The sequence below is a fragment of the Mercenaria mercenaria genome, chromosome 15, assembly GCF_021730395.1.
Source record: "Mercenaria mercenaria strain notata chromosome 15, MADL_Memer_1, whole genome shotgun sequence".
In the NCBI taxonomy this organism is placed as follows: domain Eukaryota; kingdom Metazoa; phylum Mollusca; class Bivalvia; order Venerida; family Veneridae; genus Mercenaria; species Mercenaria mercenaria.
The window spans coordinates 44,068,123-44,087,313 of NC_069375.1; the positions used below are offsets into that span (position 1 = coordinate 44,068,123).

Consider the following 19,191-nt stretch of genomic DNA (forward strand, 5'->3'; position numbering starts at 1 on the left):
TCGAAACTGGGTCACGTGTGGTCAAAAACTAGGTCAGTAGATCTAAAAATAGAAAAACCTTGTGACCTCTCTAGAGGCCATATTTCTCAATGGATCTTCATGAAAATTGGTGAGAGTGTTCAGCTTGATGATATCTAGGTCAGTTTTGAAACTGGGTCACGTGCGGTCAAAAACTAGGTCAGTAGGTCTAAAAATAGAAAAGCCTTGTGACCTCTCTAGAGGCCATATTTTTCATGAGATCTTCATGAAAATTAGTCAGAATGTTCACCTTGAAGATATCTAGGTCAAGTTCGAAACTGGTTCACGTGGGATCAAAAACTAGGTCAGTAGGTCTAAAAATAGAAAAACCTTGTGACCTCTCTAGAGGCCATATTTCTCAATGGATCTTCATTAAAATTGGTGAGAGTGTTCAGCTTGATGATATCTAGGTCAAGTTCATAACTGGGTCATGTGCGGTCAAAAACTAGGTCAGTAGGTCGAAAAATAGAAAAACCTTGAGACCTCTCTAGAGGCCATATTTTTCATGAGATCTTCACGAAAATTGGTGAGAATGTTCACCTTGATGATATCTAGGTCAAATTCAAAAGTGGGTCACGTGCCTTCAAAAACTAGGTCATTAGGTCAAATAATAGAAAAACCTTGTGACCTCTCTAGAGGTCATATTTTTCAATGGATCTTCATGAAAATTGGTCAGAATTTTTTATCTTGATGATATCTAGGTCACATGTGCTCAAAAACTAGGTCACTTTGTCAAATAATAGAAATAACGACGTCATACTCAGTTCAACACTGGGTCATGTGGGGATAGGTGAGCGATTCAGGACCATCATGGTCCTCTTGTTCAGACTTCTGACCAGTCTATAGCCTTTAGGCCTGTTTCTTTTGGGGTTTTCCATTATTATTTTACCAGGATATAATGAGGTGCATTTGCCTTCGCAATACGAATGGTCTTCTTAGCAATCTAAAACTCCGGCGTGTTTTTTTTTACTACAAAAATTGTTACAGACAATTTTCCAACTTCAAAAACAAGTTTGTTTACAATTTTCGCCATTTTAGTAAGGGAAGCTTCTCTCGGCACTTATTGTCTACGCTAAATCTAAGATTAATGTTCCGTTCCTTAAAAGATAGAGTGGTTTATATTTTTTTTCAAACACAATTAATTTCGTATAAGTTTAATAGCTGATCGGAGGTGACCGTTAGTACAGGTTAGACTGTATATAAATAAGTTTTAATTTATTTCTTTATTGTAGAAATGTATACAAGGATTATAAACAGTTAGAATTGTCGGCAGACAGTCAGGAGGAGGTCGACAGTTGGAAAGCTTCCTTCCTGCGTGCTGGTGTGTACCCGGACAGATCTCAGGATAAAGAAAATGACTCAGTGAGTAAAATGGGTGTCACCATTCATGTTTATATTAAGGAAATTATCAGGTTTTGTTTTTGTTGAAGAACAAGGTTGATGGTCACATATATTGCTCATTTTCATGCTTGACATACTGATACTACACTGTATATTTTAAGTAGGGATGTCAGTATTTTAGTAATTCAGTTAATTATCTGGTTAAGTTTAAATCTTCCAAATGCGTAATTTACCGTGTACAATTTTTGTGTCCATCCTCAGTTAACTGTTGACTTCTTATCTCCCACCAAAGGCAGAGGGATATAGTTTTGGCATTATCCATCCACACATACAGTCAGATAGTTCTGTGTCTAGGAGAACAATAGAACAATTCTACAGTACAAACAGTAGTGCTGATCTTTCTTTTATGTGGCGGAAATTCATTTACATGGCTCTATCTATGACATGGTTAGGAGTATCTGAATAAAACATGCTATAAATATGATCTGCTATTTAATATGGAAATACGTCCCTTCAAGTTTCAGATTGCGTAAAGAAGACAAGATTTTAAGCCCTTTGCACTTACTGGTACATATTTGAAAAATTATTGCCAACTTCTGAGAAGTCATTCAATTTTGCGGCCAGGAAGTTTTGTGGTTTATGCAAAAGTAGCTATTTCATGGGGATATTAATTTGAGACACGCTATGAGAAAACCAACACAGTGCGTTTGCAACCAGCATGTATCCAGATCAGCCTGCTCATCCACGCAGTCTGATCAGGATCCATGCTGTTCTCTAAAAGTGTCTTTAATTGCAAAAGGCTTTGAAAAGCGATCAGCATGGATCCTGACCAGACTGCGCAGATGCGCAGTATTCTAGCATTGTGAAGAGTGTGAGTATAATCATAATCACTTTTATCTTCACAGGTATAGATAAATGATCATGTAATTATAATAAAATCAGAAAAACATAATTAATTTCAGTCTAAAGATGATCTCGGTTCAATGGATCCTCAGTTGGAGAGGCAGGTTGAGACCATACGTAACCTCGTCGACTCGTACTCAAAAATTGTCAACAAGACGCAGCGTGACCTCGTTCCAAAAACCCTCATGCATCTTGTTGTTAACTATGTAAGTTATTTTTATATATTTTACAGTCTTAGAATATGGCAATTCATGTGATAGTGCTGCGTTCTAGAAAATCTTATGATTTTTACTTGTTACTGAAATATATAAGGGTTGCCTTGAAATTAAAAAGCTAAGAGAAAATAGTGTTGAAGATTGAAGTTAATTTTCCATATTTAAAGTAAAAAGGATTCTGTCCCAAATGCAACTGCTGAAACTTTCATTTCATATTTAAAGTAAAAAAGCTTTCATTCCAATTGTGATTGCTGAAGTTTCCATTTCACATCTTGATTAAAAATGATTGGTTTCAAAATGTGACTTGTGACGTTTCCAATTCACATCTTAAGTAAAAATGATTGGTTTCAAAATGTGACTGCTGAAGTTTCCATTTCACATCTTGAGTAAAAAAGATTACTTTCAAAATGTGACTGCTGACGTTTCCATTTGGCATCTTAAGTAAAAATGATCGGTTTCAAAATGTGACTGCTGACGTTTCCATTTCACATCTTAAGTAAAAATGATGGGTTTCAAAATGTGACTGCTGACGTTTCCATTTTACATCTTAAGTAAAAATGATCGGTTTCAAAATGTAACCATTGACGTTTCCATTTCACATCTTAAGTAAAAATGATCGGTTTGAAAATGTGACTGGTGACGTTTCCATTTCACATCTTAAGTAAAAATGATTGGTTTCAAAATGTGACTGCTGAAGTTTCCATTTCACATCTTAATTTGATTAGTTTCAATATGTGACTGCTGAAAAAAACAAAGACAAATATCAAACAGAGAATGCCACGTACCAAAATCACAGCCTCCCCAAAAACTGAAGTTCCCATTTCACATCTTGAGTAAAAAAGATTGGTTTCAAAATGTGACTGGTGACGTTTCCATTTCACATCTTAAGTAAAAATGATTGGTTTCAAAATGTGACTGCTGAAGTTTCCATTTCACATCTTAAGTAAAAAAGATTAGTTTCAAAATGTGACTGGTGACGTTTCCATTTTGCAAAATAATTTCTGGAAAGTCTCCCTTAAGAAAAAAAAAATTCCAAAAAAAAAAAAAATTCCGACCTACATACCCTAATTTTTTTGAGCATGTTACCAGAAACAAAGAATTTTCTTTTTTAGGCCTAAGTAAAAATGATTGGTTTCAAAATGTGACTGGTGACATTTCCATTTGACATCTTAAGTAAAAATGATTGGTTTCAAAATGTGACTGGTGACGTTTCCATTTGACATCTTGAGTAAAAATGATTGGTTTCAAAATGTGACTGCTGAAGTTTCCATTTCACATCTTAAGTAAAAATGATTGGTTTCAAAATGTGACTGCTGATGTTTCCATTTTACATCTTGAGTAAAAATGATTGGTTTCAAAATGTGACTGCTGAAGTTTCCATTTCACATCTTGAGTAAAAAAGATTACTTTCAAAATGTTACTGGTGACGTTTCCATTTCACATCTTGAGTTAAAAAGATTAGTTTCAAAATGTGACTGCTGAAGTTTCCATTTCACATCTTAAGTAAAAAAGATTAGTTTCAAAATGTGACTGGTGACGTTTCCATTTGGCATCTTCAGTAAAAATGATTGGTTTCAAAATGTGACTGCTGATGTTTCCATTTTACATCTTGAGTAAAAATGATGGGTTTCAAAATGTGACTGCTGACGTTTCCATTTCACATCTTAAGAAAAAATGATTGGTTTCAAAATGTGACAGCTGAAGTTTCCATTTCACATCTTAAGTAAAAATGATTGGTTTCAAAATGTGACTGCTGAGTTTTCCATTTCACATCTTGAGGCGTAAAAAAAAAAATTGTTTGTTTCCGGTATCCCAACCTATCCTTAATTTTTGGCCCGACCCTAGATGTTTTTATGGCCTTGGAGAATATATTTTTCAACTTTTTAACAAAAAGTTGCAAAACTGCACTTTTTATGCTTTAAACATGGCCAGTGATGTTAGAAATCAACTTACTAATGCTCTAAAGGCATAACCTCCTTATTTGGAATCATTGTTTGACACAAAAATAATTTCCGGAAAGTCTCCCTTAAGAAAAAAAAATTCCAAAAAAAAAAAAAATTCCGACCTACATACCCTAATTTTTTTTAGCATGTTACCCGAAACAAAGAATTTTTTTTTTAGGCCTAAGTAAAAATGATAGGTTTCAAAATGTGACTGGTGACATTTCCATTTGACATCTTAAGTAAAAATGATTGGTTTCAAAATGTGACTGGTTACGTTTCCATTTGACATCTTGAGTAAAAATGATTGGTTTCAAAATGTGACTGCTGAAGTTTCCATTTCACATCTTAAGTAAAAAAGATTAGTTTCAAAATGTGACTGGTGACGTTTCCATTTGGCATCTTCAGTAAAAATGATTGGTTTCAAAATGTGACTGCTGATGTTTCCATTTTACATCTTGAGTAAAAATGATGGGTTTCAAAATGTGACTGCTGACGTTTCCATTTCACATCTTAAGAAAAAATGATTGGTTTCAAAATGTGACAGCTGAAGTTTCCATTTCACATCTTAAGTAAAAATGATTGGTTTCAAAATGTGACTGCTGACGTTTCCATTTCACATCTTAAGTAAAAATGATTGGTTTCAAAATGTGACTGCTGAAGTTTCCATTTCACATCTTAAGTAAAAATGATTGGTTTCAAAATGTGACACTTCAGCTCAGATACTTTGTTTCATAGATAGTTCCATGCAGGTAACTAGTACTTCTATTTTTATTTCACAATTAAAAAGCACAATTTTTCATTCCTTGGTCGCGAGTTTGATCCATGGGCAAGGTGTATGATCTCCATGACAATTGATATAAGACATTGTTTCTGAAATCATTCAGCCTCTGCCTCTGATTCTTGTGGAGAAGTTGGCAATTACTTGCAGAGTAGTGGTACAGAACACAGGGAAACTGATTACGTTACATGTAAGTGCCTGCCATTACATAACTAAATTACTGTTGAAAAAAACCTCTTAACCCGAAGCAAACAAACATTTTTCATTCCTTAACCTCATTGAGTTTTCATTTCATAGGTAAAGGAGTTTATTGGAGCAGAGTTGATGGCACATCTATACTCCACTACGGATCAGAGCAGTTTGATGGAGGAGTCGGCAGAGGAGACGGTACGGCGTGAGGAACTTCTGCGCATGTACCATACCACAAAGGAGGCATTGCAGATCATTGGAGATGTATCGGTTTCCACAGTGTCCACTCCTGTGCCGCCACCTGTTGACAATGAATGGTTGGAGCCAAGTCATGGACAAATGGATGGAGGTGGATACGCAGGGTAGGAATTAAAACCATGTCATATTGGGCCATATAATATAATATTATTTCTAAGAGACAATAAATATACCACCAATCAAACCAGTGTTAAGCAGCCAACCAAGGGAGCAGCATAATCTGGCTGCTAGAGGCAGGTGACTGCTTAAGAAAACAAAACAGAAAGTCAGTTTAGGAAGTTAGCTGACTGGTTGCTTAAGGCAAGTGGCTGCTTAATAGAGGTGACAGCTCGGGTAGGTTCAACTCTATTTAGAGAAATAATTATTAAAAGTGTTTTTCATATTTAGCTTTGTACTGTACATTTTACATTAAGCTACCAAAAGGGCAAAAAGTGGTTTCTTAACACAGGTGATGTCTTAACCCTTACCCTGCTAAATTTATATAATGAAGTTGAATGTCCATCTTTGAATTTGGACAGTACCATTAACCATTAAAAGGGGTGCTTACCAAAATAGATACTGACTGAATAGCAAATATTGCAGATCTTGATCAGACTGCATGGATGTTCAGGCTGATCATGATCTACACTGGTCGCAAAGGCAGAACCATTTGTGTGCAGCATGCTAAAGGTTAATAGATTATAATTTGTTGTTTAACAACACAAAAATGAACTGAAAAAGTGGTCTATCAATGCAAGTTGTCTCTTCATGGGCGTTGTTTCAGGAGCATGTTTGGTTGTAAAAAGAGCAGCTATGATATGCAATGGTCTGAATTTATTACTGTGAATCGGCCTAATTTATATCTAAAGCAATAATGATCAATAAAGTTTTGGTACTTTTCAGCCGACCATCTTCTCCGAAACCAGGTCGGGCTCCACCACCACCACTGCCAAACAGACCAGGGGGCTCGGCCCCACAGGTTGGGATGCCATCTATACCAAATAGGCCAGCCCCTGGTGTCCCATCACGACCAGCACCAGGCGCTCCTGGACCAGCAATTCCTTCGTAAGTACTTTTTACTTGAGATTTAGCTGCTCTTTATTATTGTGATAAAAAGTGGTTTATTTTTGTTCTATACAATTGTGCAGAAACTATTAATAAAACTTCTCTATATTTGTTCTTTAAATTTAAATTATCCAAGTACTTTGACTTGCAATTATACTTTAATAACTTAATACATTGTATAATTTTATATTTTACATAATAATTTTTAATTTTAAAGGTAATGGACCCGTAATGATATGCAACAATATCCGTGTTATTTTGTTTTCTCATTAGGGAGTTTTTCATTCTTTAGACGTAAATGAGCCGCGCCATGAGAAAACCAACATAGTGCGTTTGCGACCAGCATAGATCCAGACCAGCCTGCACATCCGCGCAGTCTGGTCAGAATCTGTGCTATTCGTTAAAGGTTTCTCTAATTGCAATAGGCTTTGAAAGCAAACAGCATGGATCCTGACCAGACTGCGTGAATGCGCAGGCTGGCCTGGATCCATGCTGGTCGCAAATGCGCTATGTTGGTTTTCACATGGTGCAGCTCAAATAAATTTTACACCACTCTCCAGAAGATGCTATTATGTTCCAAGAAAATAAAGTCTTAATTCATTGCTTTGATTTCCCTCATTTGCATTTTTGTCTGCAACTCTTTTTGTTTTTTTGTGCATTATTTTCATCTAAAACACTCTGATTTGATGAAAAGCGATTAAAGAATGATACGTGCACTGCTTACATGCCATGAATTTTGAGTTTTTCTGATCCGTTTAGTTGTACATAAAGAACTATGAATGTCCAGTTCTTTGATAGTTTGCTTAAGTAAATGTTGATAACTTTGTAGAATTTTCAAAAAAGTACCCTTCTAAAGCTTTATGTAGCAGTACTACAGAGTTGCAAAATTCATCAATGAAGTTTACACCCTAGATTGTACTGTTTTGTGTATTTTGATTCTAGAAAATGTTCCAAATTTTCAAAATGGAAATTTTCAACATTTACCATGAAAGCATGTTCGTATGATGATTGCAGAGTTTGATAGTGATGCATGATAGACATTGTACTATTACCCTGTATGATTTCGGTATTGTACTATTACCCTGGATGATTACAAAAAAAATCAACTGGATACCAGTAAATGAAAATTAGAAATCATAATTTTTTTATTTTTTTTTCATAAATCAATTTAATTTTTCATCTGGTTACTATCCTGTAAGTCCACCAGGTCTTTTTTAGCTCAAAAAGGAGAGCACAGATCTACAGATCTTGAGGTCATGAGTTTGATTCCCTAGCTAGGCATAATAATGTTTTCCATGATGATTTGATAAAGGACATCATTTTGTCCTCCATTTCTGATTCATGTGGATATACTGGCAGTTATTTGCAGAAAACAGGTTAGTACTGGTATAGAATCTAGGAATGGTGATTAGGTTAACTGCCTGCCATCACATAACTGAAATACTGTTGAAAAATGGCACTAAACTAAAACAAAGTATCCCTCATTTGTAAGAGGGATAGCAATTGTAAATTATCAGCTGATAAGCAATCTTGATAGGTTGAATGTGTAAGTGTTTCAATTGACTGAAACCTAATTCATAGAAATATATGTTCTTCCAGACAACACGGGAAGCTTCCTGCTTATTATTGATAGGGAAGTGCAAGTTTTTGAATGCATTATGAAAAAGATTAGAAACTGCAGAAGTATGAAAATTTTGTGGGCCAAGAATAAATGAATAAAATGATGAAAGGACTGAACAGGATGAACTTGTAGCAACAATTAATTTTTTGATCTCCAAATTTTAAAAGAAATTAAGCATATATCAAGAAATGAGAGGTTAAAAACTTAAAATTTCAACAATGACATGATTTCATATTGACCAAGGCATGAACTGAATATTGGTAACAAAAAATTATATGTTGCAAAATCATCCTGGTTTACGATAATAAAAATGCACCTAAAGATATCATCCAAGTATATGATTGTTTTAAAGCATGTTAGATGTTGTATTGTTAAATAGGACGCTGAATACTGCCTCAAAGTTCGGTTCTGTTGGAAGGTATTGTTAATATCTTATCTTCTTTTCTTCTGTTTTCTCTGTGTTTGGTTATGGGTTTGTTGCTAAATTAGCCAGAAATATAACTATTTTGTCTGTTTACCTCACCTGAGCATGAAATGCTCTTGGTGAGCTTTTAGGATCTTTGAATGTCTGTTGTCCATTATCAGCCACAGTCTCTTAAAGAACATGTCTTTAACCTCAAAACCAGTTCCGAGCAAACTTCACAGGAATGGTCCTTGGGTGACCCCCTTCCAGGTTCTCTCAAATCTAGGTGACCCTCAGCAAAACTCCTTTAGATGATATTGCTTCATTAACAACATGGCTTCCAGGGGATGGGAGTACTTTTGGTTTATATGGAAAATGTTAAAAACTTCCTCACTGATTTGAAAATAATTTCACACTTACGTTCTTTGGGTGAACCTGTACCAAATTCTTCAAGACATATTAAAAAACATGGCCGCCATTAGGCGAGACTAGTTATCTCAATATGTCTGTATGTAAGACTGTTCTTCTTAGATACTGCTGGCGTGAATCTAAAATGATTTCACACAAATATTCCTTTTCCAAATTTCTTTAGTTCATTCCACTATGTTAAAAAAGCTAAGAGGATGGGGCAGATTTTTCTTGTATTAGGCTTAAGTGGAAACTTAAAGAATCTTCTTGCTAGAAACTGCTTGCTAGAAACTGCATGTTTTAATTTAAAGTAATTTCAAACAAGTGTCCCTTAGTTGACTCTTGAACAAAGTTGTTCAAGCCGGCTGTGAAACTCAGGTGAGTGATCAAGAGCCATTATGGCCATCTTTAACTTTTATTAGATTTGGAATAATTCTGTTTTCTGTTTTAGAACTTAGCTTGAAAGTATAACCAGGATTTTAGTTTGTTGGTACAGGTGTGTTAGTACTCCACTGCTACTTTTTCAAACATTTGTAAACAGTTTCTAGCAAATAGCCATAACTTAGGGATAGAATCCTAGTTTCCACTCCTGGTAACTTTCAAACTTAACAATAATAGTTTACTGTATGTTATCTCTTCCTTTGCATGTGTGCATTTCTTTATTTCTGTATCTTCGTTTGCATGCACTAATTATTTGGAGTGTTTACTAATAGTTTGATTTCTTACAATTACCATGCAGGGGATGGTTTGAAATTGATGGTTACAATTACCATGCAGGGGATGGTTTGAAATTGATGGTTACAATTACCATGCAGGGGATGGTCTGAAATTGATGGTTACAATTACCATGCAGGGGATGGTTTGATATATTTATTGTAACAATTACCATGCAGGGGATGGTTTGAAATTGATGGTTACAATTACCATGCAGGGGATGGTTTGATATATTTATTGTAACATTTACTATGCAGGGGATGGTTTGAAATTGATGGTTACAATTACCATGCAGGGGATGGTTTTTATTGTAACAATTACTATGCAGGGGATGGTTTGAAGTTGTTGGTTACAATTACCATACAGGGGATGGTTTCATATCAGTGGTAACAGGTATAGCATGCATGGTTAATGGTTACACTTATCATGCATGGGAATTTGTTTGATATTGATGGTCACCATTCAGAATGCTGAACCCACATTATTGCATCATTCAATGACATATCTGTGGAAAATGACAGATATCTAATTCAGTGAGAAAAAAATAACCTTATACAGGCATTTAATGAAATTTGCATATAACTTTTTACAAGCATTTAGAGACAAAATTCAAATTTCTTAGTGTTTTTACCTAAGCATTCTGCATAATTTTAAGAAAATCTTCAGTTTGTATCTCCTGAAAAGTTATGTTTTTGTGTGTTGGTCGTTTTAAATAGAGACCATCAAATTGAATATGTTTTGCTATTTGGTGTATTGAAAGTTGAGAATTGGTAGGCAAATGTGTTAGACCAGAGGCTTTCAGCATGGGGACATGAGTGTTAGAAATGGGTAATTTGCTTTCATGCAGATGTCAAGTATAATATGCTTAAAACAGTGAACTTGAAAATCAGAAATGCTACAGTAGAGTATGATATTTCTAGTTTATCTTTACTATCGTTGCATTCTTTGTCAGCCTAAAAAATATTCCTTGTCCAGTTGTCAAAGTAATTTTTAGGCCCTTCTCTGTGATGTCTCAAGATTCATAGACTGAAGGGTCACTTGTGATATACAGTTGTCGCAAAGGGTCTTACTCTTACCATTCTTCTTCTAGTAGAAGTTGTTAAGGCAAAATACTTGCGGTTCAAGCTTAGGCCTGGATGGAGTCACTGCCATCAAGCAAGCTTGCATGTAAGTTACCACAGCCATTAGGCAAGCTTGCACTTGGCTAGGATCCTTGCCATCAGGCAAGGTAGCTGGATGGAACTACTGACCATCGGGCAAGCCAGCTGGATTGGGTTCTTATAGGTTTTTTAGGGCGTAATTAAAATAAATGTTTGTGGTAACGCAACCCAAAGCTTTTTGTATGGGTAAGTAGGTAGGGATTTTTTATGCCCCCGAAAGGAGGCATATTAGTTTTCAACTGTCCGCCTGTTCGTTCGTTCGTTCGTCACAACATTAACTTTTTGCATGAAGGCACTTTACTCACGAACCACTGCACCCAGGACCTTCAAACTTCACATGCTGATAGTACTTATTGAGTACACCACCCCTACTGACATTGGGGTCAAAGGTCAAGGTCACAGGGCCCAACGTTAACTTTTTGCATGAAGGCACTTTACTCGCAAACCATTGCACCCAGGACCTTAAAACATCACATGCTGATAGTACTTATTGAGTACACCACTTTACTGACTTTGGGGTCACCAGGTCAAAGGTCAAGGTCACAGGGGCCAAAGTTAACTTTTTGCATGAAGGCACTTTACTTGTGAACCACTGCACCCAGGACCTTCAAACTTCACATACTGATAGTACTTATTGAGTACACGACCCCTACTGACTTTCGGGTCACCAGGTCAAAGGTCAAGGTCACAGGGGCCAAAGTTAACTTTTTGCATGAAGGCACTTTACTCGTGAACCACTGCACCCAGGACCTTCAAACTTCACATGCTGATAGTACTTTTTGAATACACCACCCCTACTGACTTTGATGTCACCAGGTCAAAGGTCACGGTCACAGGGGCCAACGTTAACTTTTTGCATGAAGGCACTTTACTCGCGAACCACTTCACCCAGGACCTTCAAACTTCACATGCTGATAGTACTTATTGAGTACACCACCCCTACTGACTGGGGTCACCAGGTCAAAGGTCAAGGTCACCAGATCAACGGTCAAGGTGCTGTGGGGGGCATTTGTCACCATCATTGACAGCTCTTGTTTGTTGCATATAATCATATAGGGCAAACAAAAATTTCATCTGACTGCCCAGAAAAAAAAATTCAGCTCCCAGCTAGAGTTGACCCCACAGTAATTGGAAAGAAGGGCAGGTGACTAAAAATGAACAAAGATTAACATACAGGCACAGGGGCGCCTTTTTCACTTCCGAATGACGGGCATACACAATAGCGATGAATAAAGTAAATGGAATATTGCATTGGTGATTTTAATAATTATAATTGTGAGACACTTGTAAGGTTATGAAAAAAATGACTAGTCATTATGCAGCCTGTATAAGGAAATAAATTGTAAATTGTATAATTTCAGACGAGCGGGTGTTCCGCAGCCTGGCAATGCACCAAGAATTCCAGATCGGCCATCAATACCAGCACGTCCAAACTAGACAAATAAATAATATGTAAGAACGTTGCAAGCTGTCATTGAAAATAAGGGATGCCAGAATGTTATTTATAGTACTTTGTTAGAATGGTGTGTATTATATACAATGAATGGACACAGTGAATGTTGAAATTGTTAGGGAATGTCCAGTATCTGACTTATAACATAGGCAGAAGTCTTAAACAAAATTACTAGGTGTGTATTTACCGGTCAATGTTGTTAACAAAAGGCACTTTTTTGTATGAAATATTAATCTAGGACAATAGGTTGCTTTTAAATTGCAAATTGAATCTAGGTACTTAGATTCTAATTAACCCTTAGCCTGCTAAATTTCTATAATGAACTTGTCCATCTTTCAGTTTGGACAGTACCATTAACTGTTAAAAGGGGTGTTTACCAAAAAGATACTGACTGAATGGCGAACAGTGCAGACCATGATCAGACTGCACGGACGTGCAGGCTGATCTTGGTCTGCACTGGTCGCAAAGGCAGAATCACTTGCTGCCAGCAGGCTAAGGGTTAATGTAATTGTATAAACACACCTGTTAAGATAAAGTAGCGTATTTGAGTATGTACTCAAGTTACACAAGTCATAATTTGTCGTCACAGTATAAAAGTTGATAATTTCATTTACAGAAAGAAGCAGTTATCCGATTTTTGCATTGTTGCGACAATATTTGGGGTGTAAAGTTTGTTAGGTTTTAAGGTACTGTTTTGACATTGTACAATAACATGTGATAAACTTTTAAGACAAGAACAAAACTTACTATCTCTTACCTTGCTGATTAAAAATTTGAATGTAACACGCAGGATATTCATTTAAAAAAATCATTAATGAGATGCGTAAAATGTTTTAAGATGTGCATTTGAGAGTTACTGACCATTTCTTGTTTAAATTTTGAATTGAATAATACAATATTCTAATATAAACCATCAGCTAACATTGTTCAGTGTTTTTGTTGTTGCTGTATTCAGAACTTTGGTCAGAAGATGCCAAACCTTTATTAAGCAGCTATCCAATAGAATGACACAGTTTGGCTGTTTATGGCAGGTGGCTGCTTATGAAAAGCTGAAATTAGAAAGAAAGAAAGTAAATTTGGGGAGTTACTTTACTGCCTGCTTAAGGCAAAGTTCTACTTAATACAGGTAGCTGCTAAGGCAGGTTCAAAATTGAGCCGCGCCATGAGAAAACCAACGTAGTGCATTTTCGACCAGCATGGATCCAGACCAGCCTGGGCATTGCTTTCAAAGCCTATTGCAATTAGAGAAACCGTTCGCGAACAACACAGATCTAATCCATGCTGGTCGCATATGCACTATGTTGGTTTTCTCATGGTGCGGCTCATTAATGAATTCCATGTATAATAACCTGTCTACAAGATACCTGTATTACTCAGTAATAATCTTTTGTCGAATAGAGTAACTCTGTCATAAAAATGATACAGTAGCATTAAGTAGTTAAAAATATTTATATGACTTTTTATCAAAGTAACAGTGTCATGGTCATATGACTTGAGAGAGATGAAATCCTGTATTTTATCAATTAAAATGTGAATGTTTACCGAAAAGACATGAGTTCAGTCTGTAATTTACAATATGTTGATGTTTTACCATTAGTACTTTCAAATTGGTATATTGTTAAACAGCTGTTAATGTTGACAATTGTAATTTAATGTAGAAAGTTAATCAGTCAAGAAAAATATATTCAGAAGTTGAAGGTATCTAGTAAGGATGACTCAAGTTTGTTGGCTAAATTACGTTTTATAAAACTTTACATCTTAGGTTTAACTTGCATCGCTCTGTATGTTCATTAAAAGACCCTGTATTTGCATACTTACGTAAGTATGAAATCTATGTCACTTTAATATCAAGCAATACTTTTATATATATATTTAAGTACAGAACTTCATAAAAAAACTTCTTATTTTGGCACATTTTGATTTTGATAGAAATTTATAGACATATGTAGATCATAAAAAACTTCTTAGATGTCTTATACTGTTAATTGGTCACCTTCTCTTCCCTTTAACCATATATGCCAAAATAATAAGTAAGATTTTGAAACCCGCCCGCTTAGCTCAGTAGGTAGAGCGTCGGTCTACGGATCGCGGGGTCGCGAGTTCGATACTCGGGCGGGGCGTATGTTTTCTGTGACTATTTGATAAACGATATTGTGTCTGAAATCATTAGTCCTCCACCTCTGATTCATGTGGGGAAGTTGACAGTTACTTGCGGAGAACAGGTTTGTACTGGCACAGAATCCAGGAACACTGGTTAGGTTAACTGCCCGCCGTTACATGACTGAAATACTGTTGAAAAACGGCGTTAAACCCAAAACAAAACAAAAGATTTTGACTTAAAATGCTTTTAATGAATCATTTGAAGAGGAGTGAGATGTCCAAAGATTTGAGGTTAGACTTGATAATCTGTTAGAACTTTCAAAACTTGGATAAATGCTCTGCGAATCTGTAGAGTTAAGGTAGTGGACCTGCAGTAATAGTAACAGACTTCTAGTTCATCACGTACGATTTCCACATTTTCCGACTGGTACGGAAAGTCACGTTCTCATACGAACTACATGTACATTTCCTAGGATGCTGAAACGGCAAGCAAAAATCTTCAGTTGAGCTAAAATTGTTGATATCAATGTGCGTTCACTACCTTTATCCAATAGAATGGTTCGAACATTTAAAACGCAAAAGTCATCGGGTTTTGCCAGAAGTCAATCTTAGATGATAATGTTATGCAATGTTTAGACTATCGTAAATCTGTGATTTATTTTCTTCTTTATTTGTAAATATATAATAAAAGTGTTTGTAGAATGGTATTATATATATGTATACATGCACACTTTGTATTGTCAATGTAATAAATAGAAAAGAAGCATTTCACCAGTTTTTAGTCAGATACACGTCATTTTGGCAAAATTTAATTGATAGAATTGATATTTATTCTGTAACATGTACGTGTAGGAGTGATGTTAGTGAAATTAGCATTTTTGTGTCATTGTAGACAGATAGTTACAAAAGATCAATCCAGATGCATTGATAAACAGAACTTCAATCATTTCCTTTGTTTGCATTTTGCTCACTCGGTTCCAATTTTGCTGGGAAAAATTGTTACAGCTGCGAGAAGATGTGAGAAGTTTGAGCAAAAAATGTTAAAAGTTCATATTAAATGTAAATGTTTTAAATAATGTTTCAATGTCTGCAATAGTTGTTTAAATGCCTGAAGTAGTGTTTAAATGAATTCAGTGTACAGGCCCTGGTTTTTGGCAGAATTTTTACTTTTGACACAAAAAAAAAGTGTGAAAGATTTCCAATTTTTATATAGAATTTTACCACACTTTTGTCACAAATTTTGTGTAATATTATAGACCTGACTAATTGTATAGATTTTAGACCTGACACGTTGGGTAGATGTAGTCGTACATGTATATGAGACGTGCCATGGGAAAACCAACATAGTGGCTTTGCGACCAGCATGGATCCAGACCAGCCTGCGCATCCGCGCAGTCTGGTCAGGATCCATGCTGTTCGCTACAGTTTCTCCAATTCCAATAGGCTTTAAAAGCGAACAGCATGGAGCCTGACCAGACTGCGCGGATGCGCAGGCTGGTCTGGATCCATGCTGGTCGCAAACCCACTATGTTGGTTTTCCCATGGCATGACTCATATGTTCATTTCGGAGTATTTGAAGGCGTTAAGAGGACAACCTTTTAACATGCAATGATTGGTCCACTTTGTCAAAATAAGCCCCATTTACTTTGTTTGTTTTCTCTCGTTTTTCTTTTTGTTTTTTGTTTTTCAGGCATTCCCTCCCTTTGTATTTTTTTTTTACAAATTTTGGTGTTTGTCTTTTTTTCTAGAAATTTTCTATTTTTGCTTTAAAGTTTTTTTAGCAGCAGTGGAAATGATTTCGCTTAAACTTGAAACCTCTGTATTTAGATGATTCTTGCTTTAATACTGTCAACTTTAAGGGTCAAGGGCAAACAGTCATACCTCGTTTAATAGTGTTCATAGCTTAATATAATGAACCAGTGATTTTAATTTTTAAGGAAGTACAAAAAAAAGTTTGAAATCTTGCAATAAGAGACATGTTGGATCATGGGATAAAGGCACTTTGTACCCTAGTGGTTAACAAGATTTGTCTCCCTTGAAATGTTAAATTGTCAGGTAGCACCCTGCTAAGAAAGAAACTGTTATAAGCTTCCTTAAAGAATAAAATTCTGGGAATAACGGGATAAAGATGTTTAGTGTCAGACAGTTTTATTTACAGGTAAGACTGTTTGGCACTAACACGTTTTACATTGTTAGTGACATATGAACACTAGAAGTGCAATATTTGCCAGGTAAATATATTCTGGATTTAATGTAAACATTATCATTTTCATTTGTATAAAATTTAACTAGAACCTATCAATGTGTGAAATACTGATCTAATCCTGAAGCAGCGTATTTTGTGACACTTGTCAGGCTTTTTTAGTGTTTGTGCATTGAAACAATTTTCAGTTATTCATTTGTTTAAAGATTGGGGCTCAAAAGCAATATGCTGTTCGCTTTCAAAGCCTATTGCAATTAGAGAAACTGTTAGGGAACAGCATGGATCCTGACCAGACTGTGCGGATGCGAAGGCTCATCTGGATCCATGCAGGTCACTAATGCACTATGTTGGTTTTCTCATGGGGTGGCTCATATAATTTTATCCTTTACGTAATTGCTGGTTTTATAAAATTTCTTGCAAATTTCAAGCAGGTTGACTTAGACTCAGAAATTTTCCACTAAACAGTTGTCCATATAGTTCATGAAATTATACTTTGCAAAATTAGTTTTGCAAATAGAATATTATTCCATAGGTAGCGCTGTAATTTTGATTTATAGTTTGATATTTCTGTTGATATTTATGTATGTACATTATGTCATTATTATTAAAGTCTAAAAACTTAATGTACATGTGCAACTTTTTATTCTTGAGTTAAATCTAGAAAATATTTATGTCTTTCCCTCCCACCACCATCCCTGGGAGACATATTGTTTTTGCCCTGTCTGTCCATTCATCCGATCAGTAACTGGAGAACCATTTGACCTAGAACCTTCAAACTTCATAGGGTGGTAGAGCTTATGGAGTAGATAACCCCTATTGTTTTTGGGGTCACTCCATCACAGGGGCCTGAACATGGAAAACCATTTCCGAACTATAACTTGAGAACCACTTTACACATAATGTTGAAACTTCCTAGGATGGTTGAACATGCAGAGCAAATGACCCCTATTGATTTTGGGGTCACTCTGTTAAAGGTCAAGGTCACAGGGTCCTGAACATGGAAAACCATTTCCGATCAATTACTTCAGAACCACTTGACCCAGAATGTTGAAACTTCATAGGATGATTGGACATGCAGAGTAGATGACCCTATTGTTTTTGGGGTCACTCAAAGGTCAAGGTCACACAGGCCTGAACAGGGAAAACTCTTTCAGATAAATAACTTGAGAACTGGTTGGCCCTGAATGTTTGGACATGCAGAGTAGTTGAACCTTTATATTTTGTGGTCACTCGATCAAAGGTCAAGGTCACAGGGGCCAGAACACGGAAAACCGTTTCCAATCCATTACTTTAGAACCAATAGGCACAGAATGTTGAAACTTCTTGGGGTGATAGGGCACGCCGAGCAGATGATCCCTATTGCAGCAAACCATCAGTGTCTCTTGGAATTTTGCTCCTGTCCCCTTTTGACTTTTTGCCTATTACTTCTATGCATTGGGGGAGACATGCGCTTTTCTACAAAAGCATCTAGTAGTATTTGGAATGATGGAACAAGGTGACTTTGGAGACCAGTCTGAAATCTTAAAGGACAGGGAAAGCCTGTCAATAAGTTAATTTCATATGAAAGCCAGTCTTTCATAATACTGAAAGAATTTTTAAAATCGGACCACTATTGAAAAAGATACGGCAGTTTGAAATTTAAGATTATTTGTATCTGGGTGCAGTTTTCAAATTGACCAATGACAATGTTGCATTTTTAGCTCATCTGATTTTTTGAAAAAAAATGATGAGTTATTGTCATCACTTGAGCGGTTGTCGGCGTCGGTGTCGGCGTCGGCGTCGGCGTTGCCTGGTTAAGTTTTATGTTTAGGTCAGCTTTTCTCCTAAACTATCAAAGCTATTGCTTTGAAACTTGGAATACTTGTTCACCATCATAAGCTGACCCTGTATAGCAAGAAACATAACTCCATCTTGCTTTTTGCAAGATTTATGGCCCCTTTTGTACTTAGAAAATATCAGATTTCTTGGTTAAGTTTTATGTTTAGGTCAACTTTTCTCCTAAACTATCAAAGCTTTTGCTTTGAAACTTGGAATACTTGTTCACCATCATAAGCAGACCCTGTACATCAAGAAACATAACTCCATCTTGCTTTTTGCAAGAATTATTGCCCCTTTTGGACTTAGAAAATCAGTTTTCTTGGTTAAGTTTTATGTTTAGGTCAGCTTTTATCCTAAACTATCAAAGCTATTCCTTTAAAACTTGCAACACTTGTTCACCATCATAAGCTGACCCTGTACAGCAAGAAACATAACTCCATCCTGCTTTTTGCAAGATTTATGGCCCCTTTTGGACTTAGAAAATATCAGATTTCTTGGTTAAGTTTTATGTTTAGGTCAACTTTTTCTCTTAAACTATCAAAGCTATTGCTTTAAAACTTGCAAGTCTTGTTCACCATCATAAGCTGACCCTGTACAGCAAGCAACATAACTCCATCCTGCT

General features: G+C 36.0%; 1 protein-coding gene across 4 annotated transcripts in view; it reads left to right on the forward strand.

Annotated features, from left to right (window-relative positions):
- LOC123552791 (dynamin-1-like) overlaps positions 1-17,374 on the forward strand; it is a 56,782-nt gene extending 39,408 nt beyond the window's left edge. For 3 of the 4 annotated variants that reach the window (XM_053525133.1, XM_045342536.2, XM_053525132.1), the window contains exons 14-19: positions 1,251-1,380; positions 2,322-2,468; positions 5,496-5,749; positions 6,528-6,689; positions 8,690-8,728; positions 12,357-17,374. In XM_053525133.1, coding sequence (XP_053381108.1) covers positions 1,251-1,380; positions 2,322-2,468; positions 5,496-5,749; positions 6,528-6,689; positions 8,690-8,728; positions 12,357-12,432 — 808 coding nt within the window. In that variant the 3' untranslated portion in view covers positions 12,433-17,374. The remainder of the gene's footprint in view (positions 1-1,250; positions 1,381-2,321; positions 2,469-5,495; positions 5,750-6,527; positions 6,690-8,689; positions 8,729-12,356) is intronic. The other variant, XM_053525134.1, reaches the window with a different exon arrangement.
- The last annotated feature ends 1,817 nt before the right edge of the window (positions 17,375-19,191 follow it).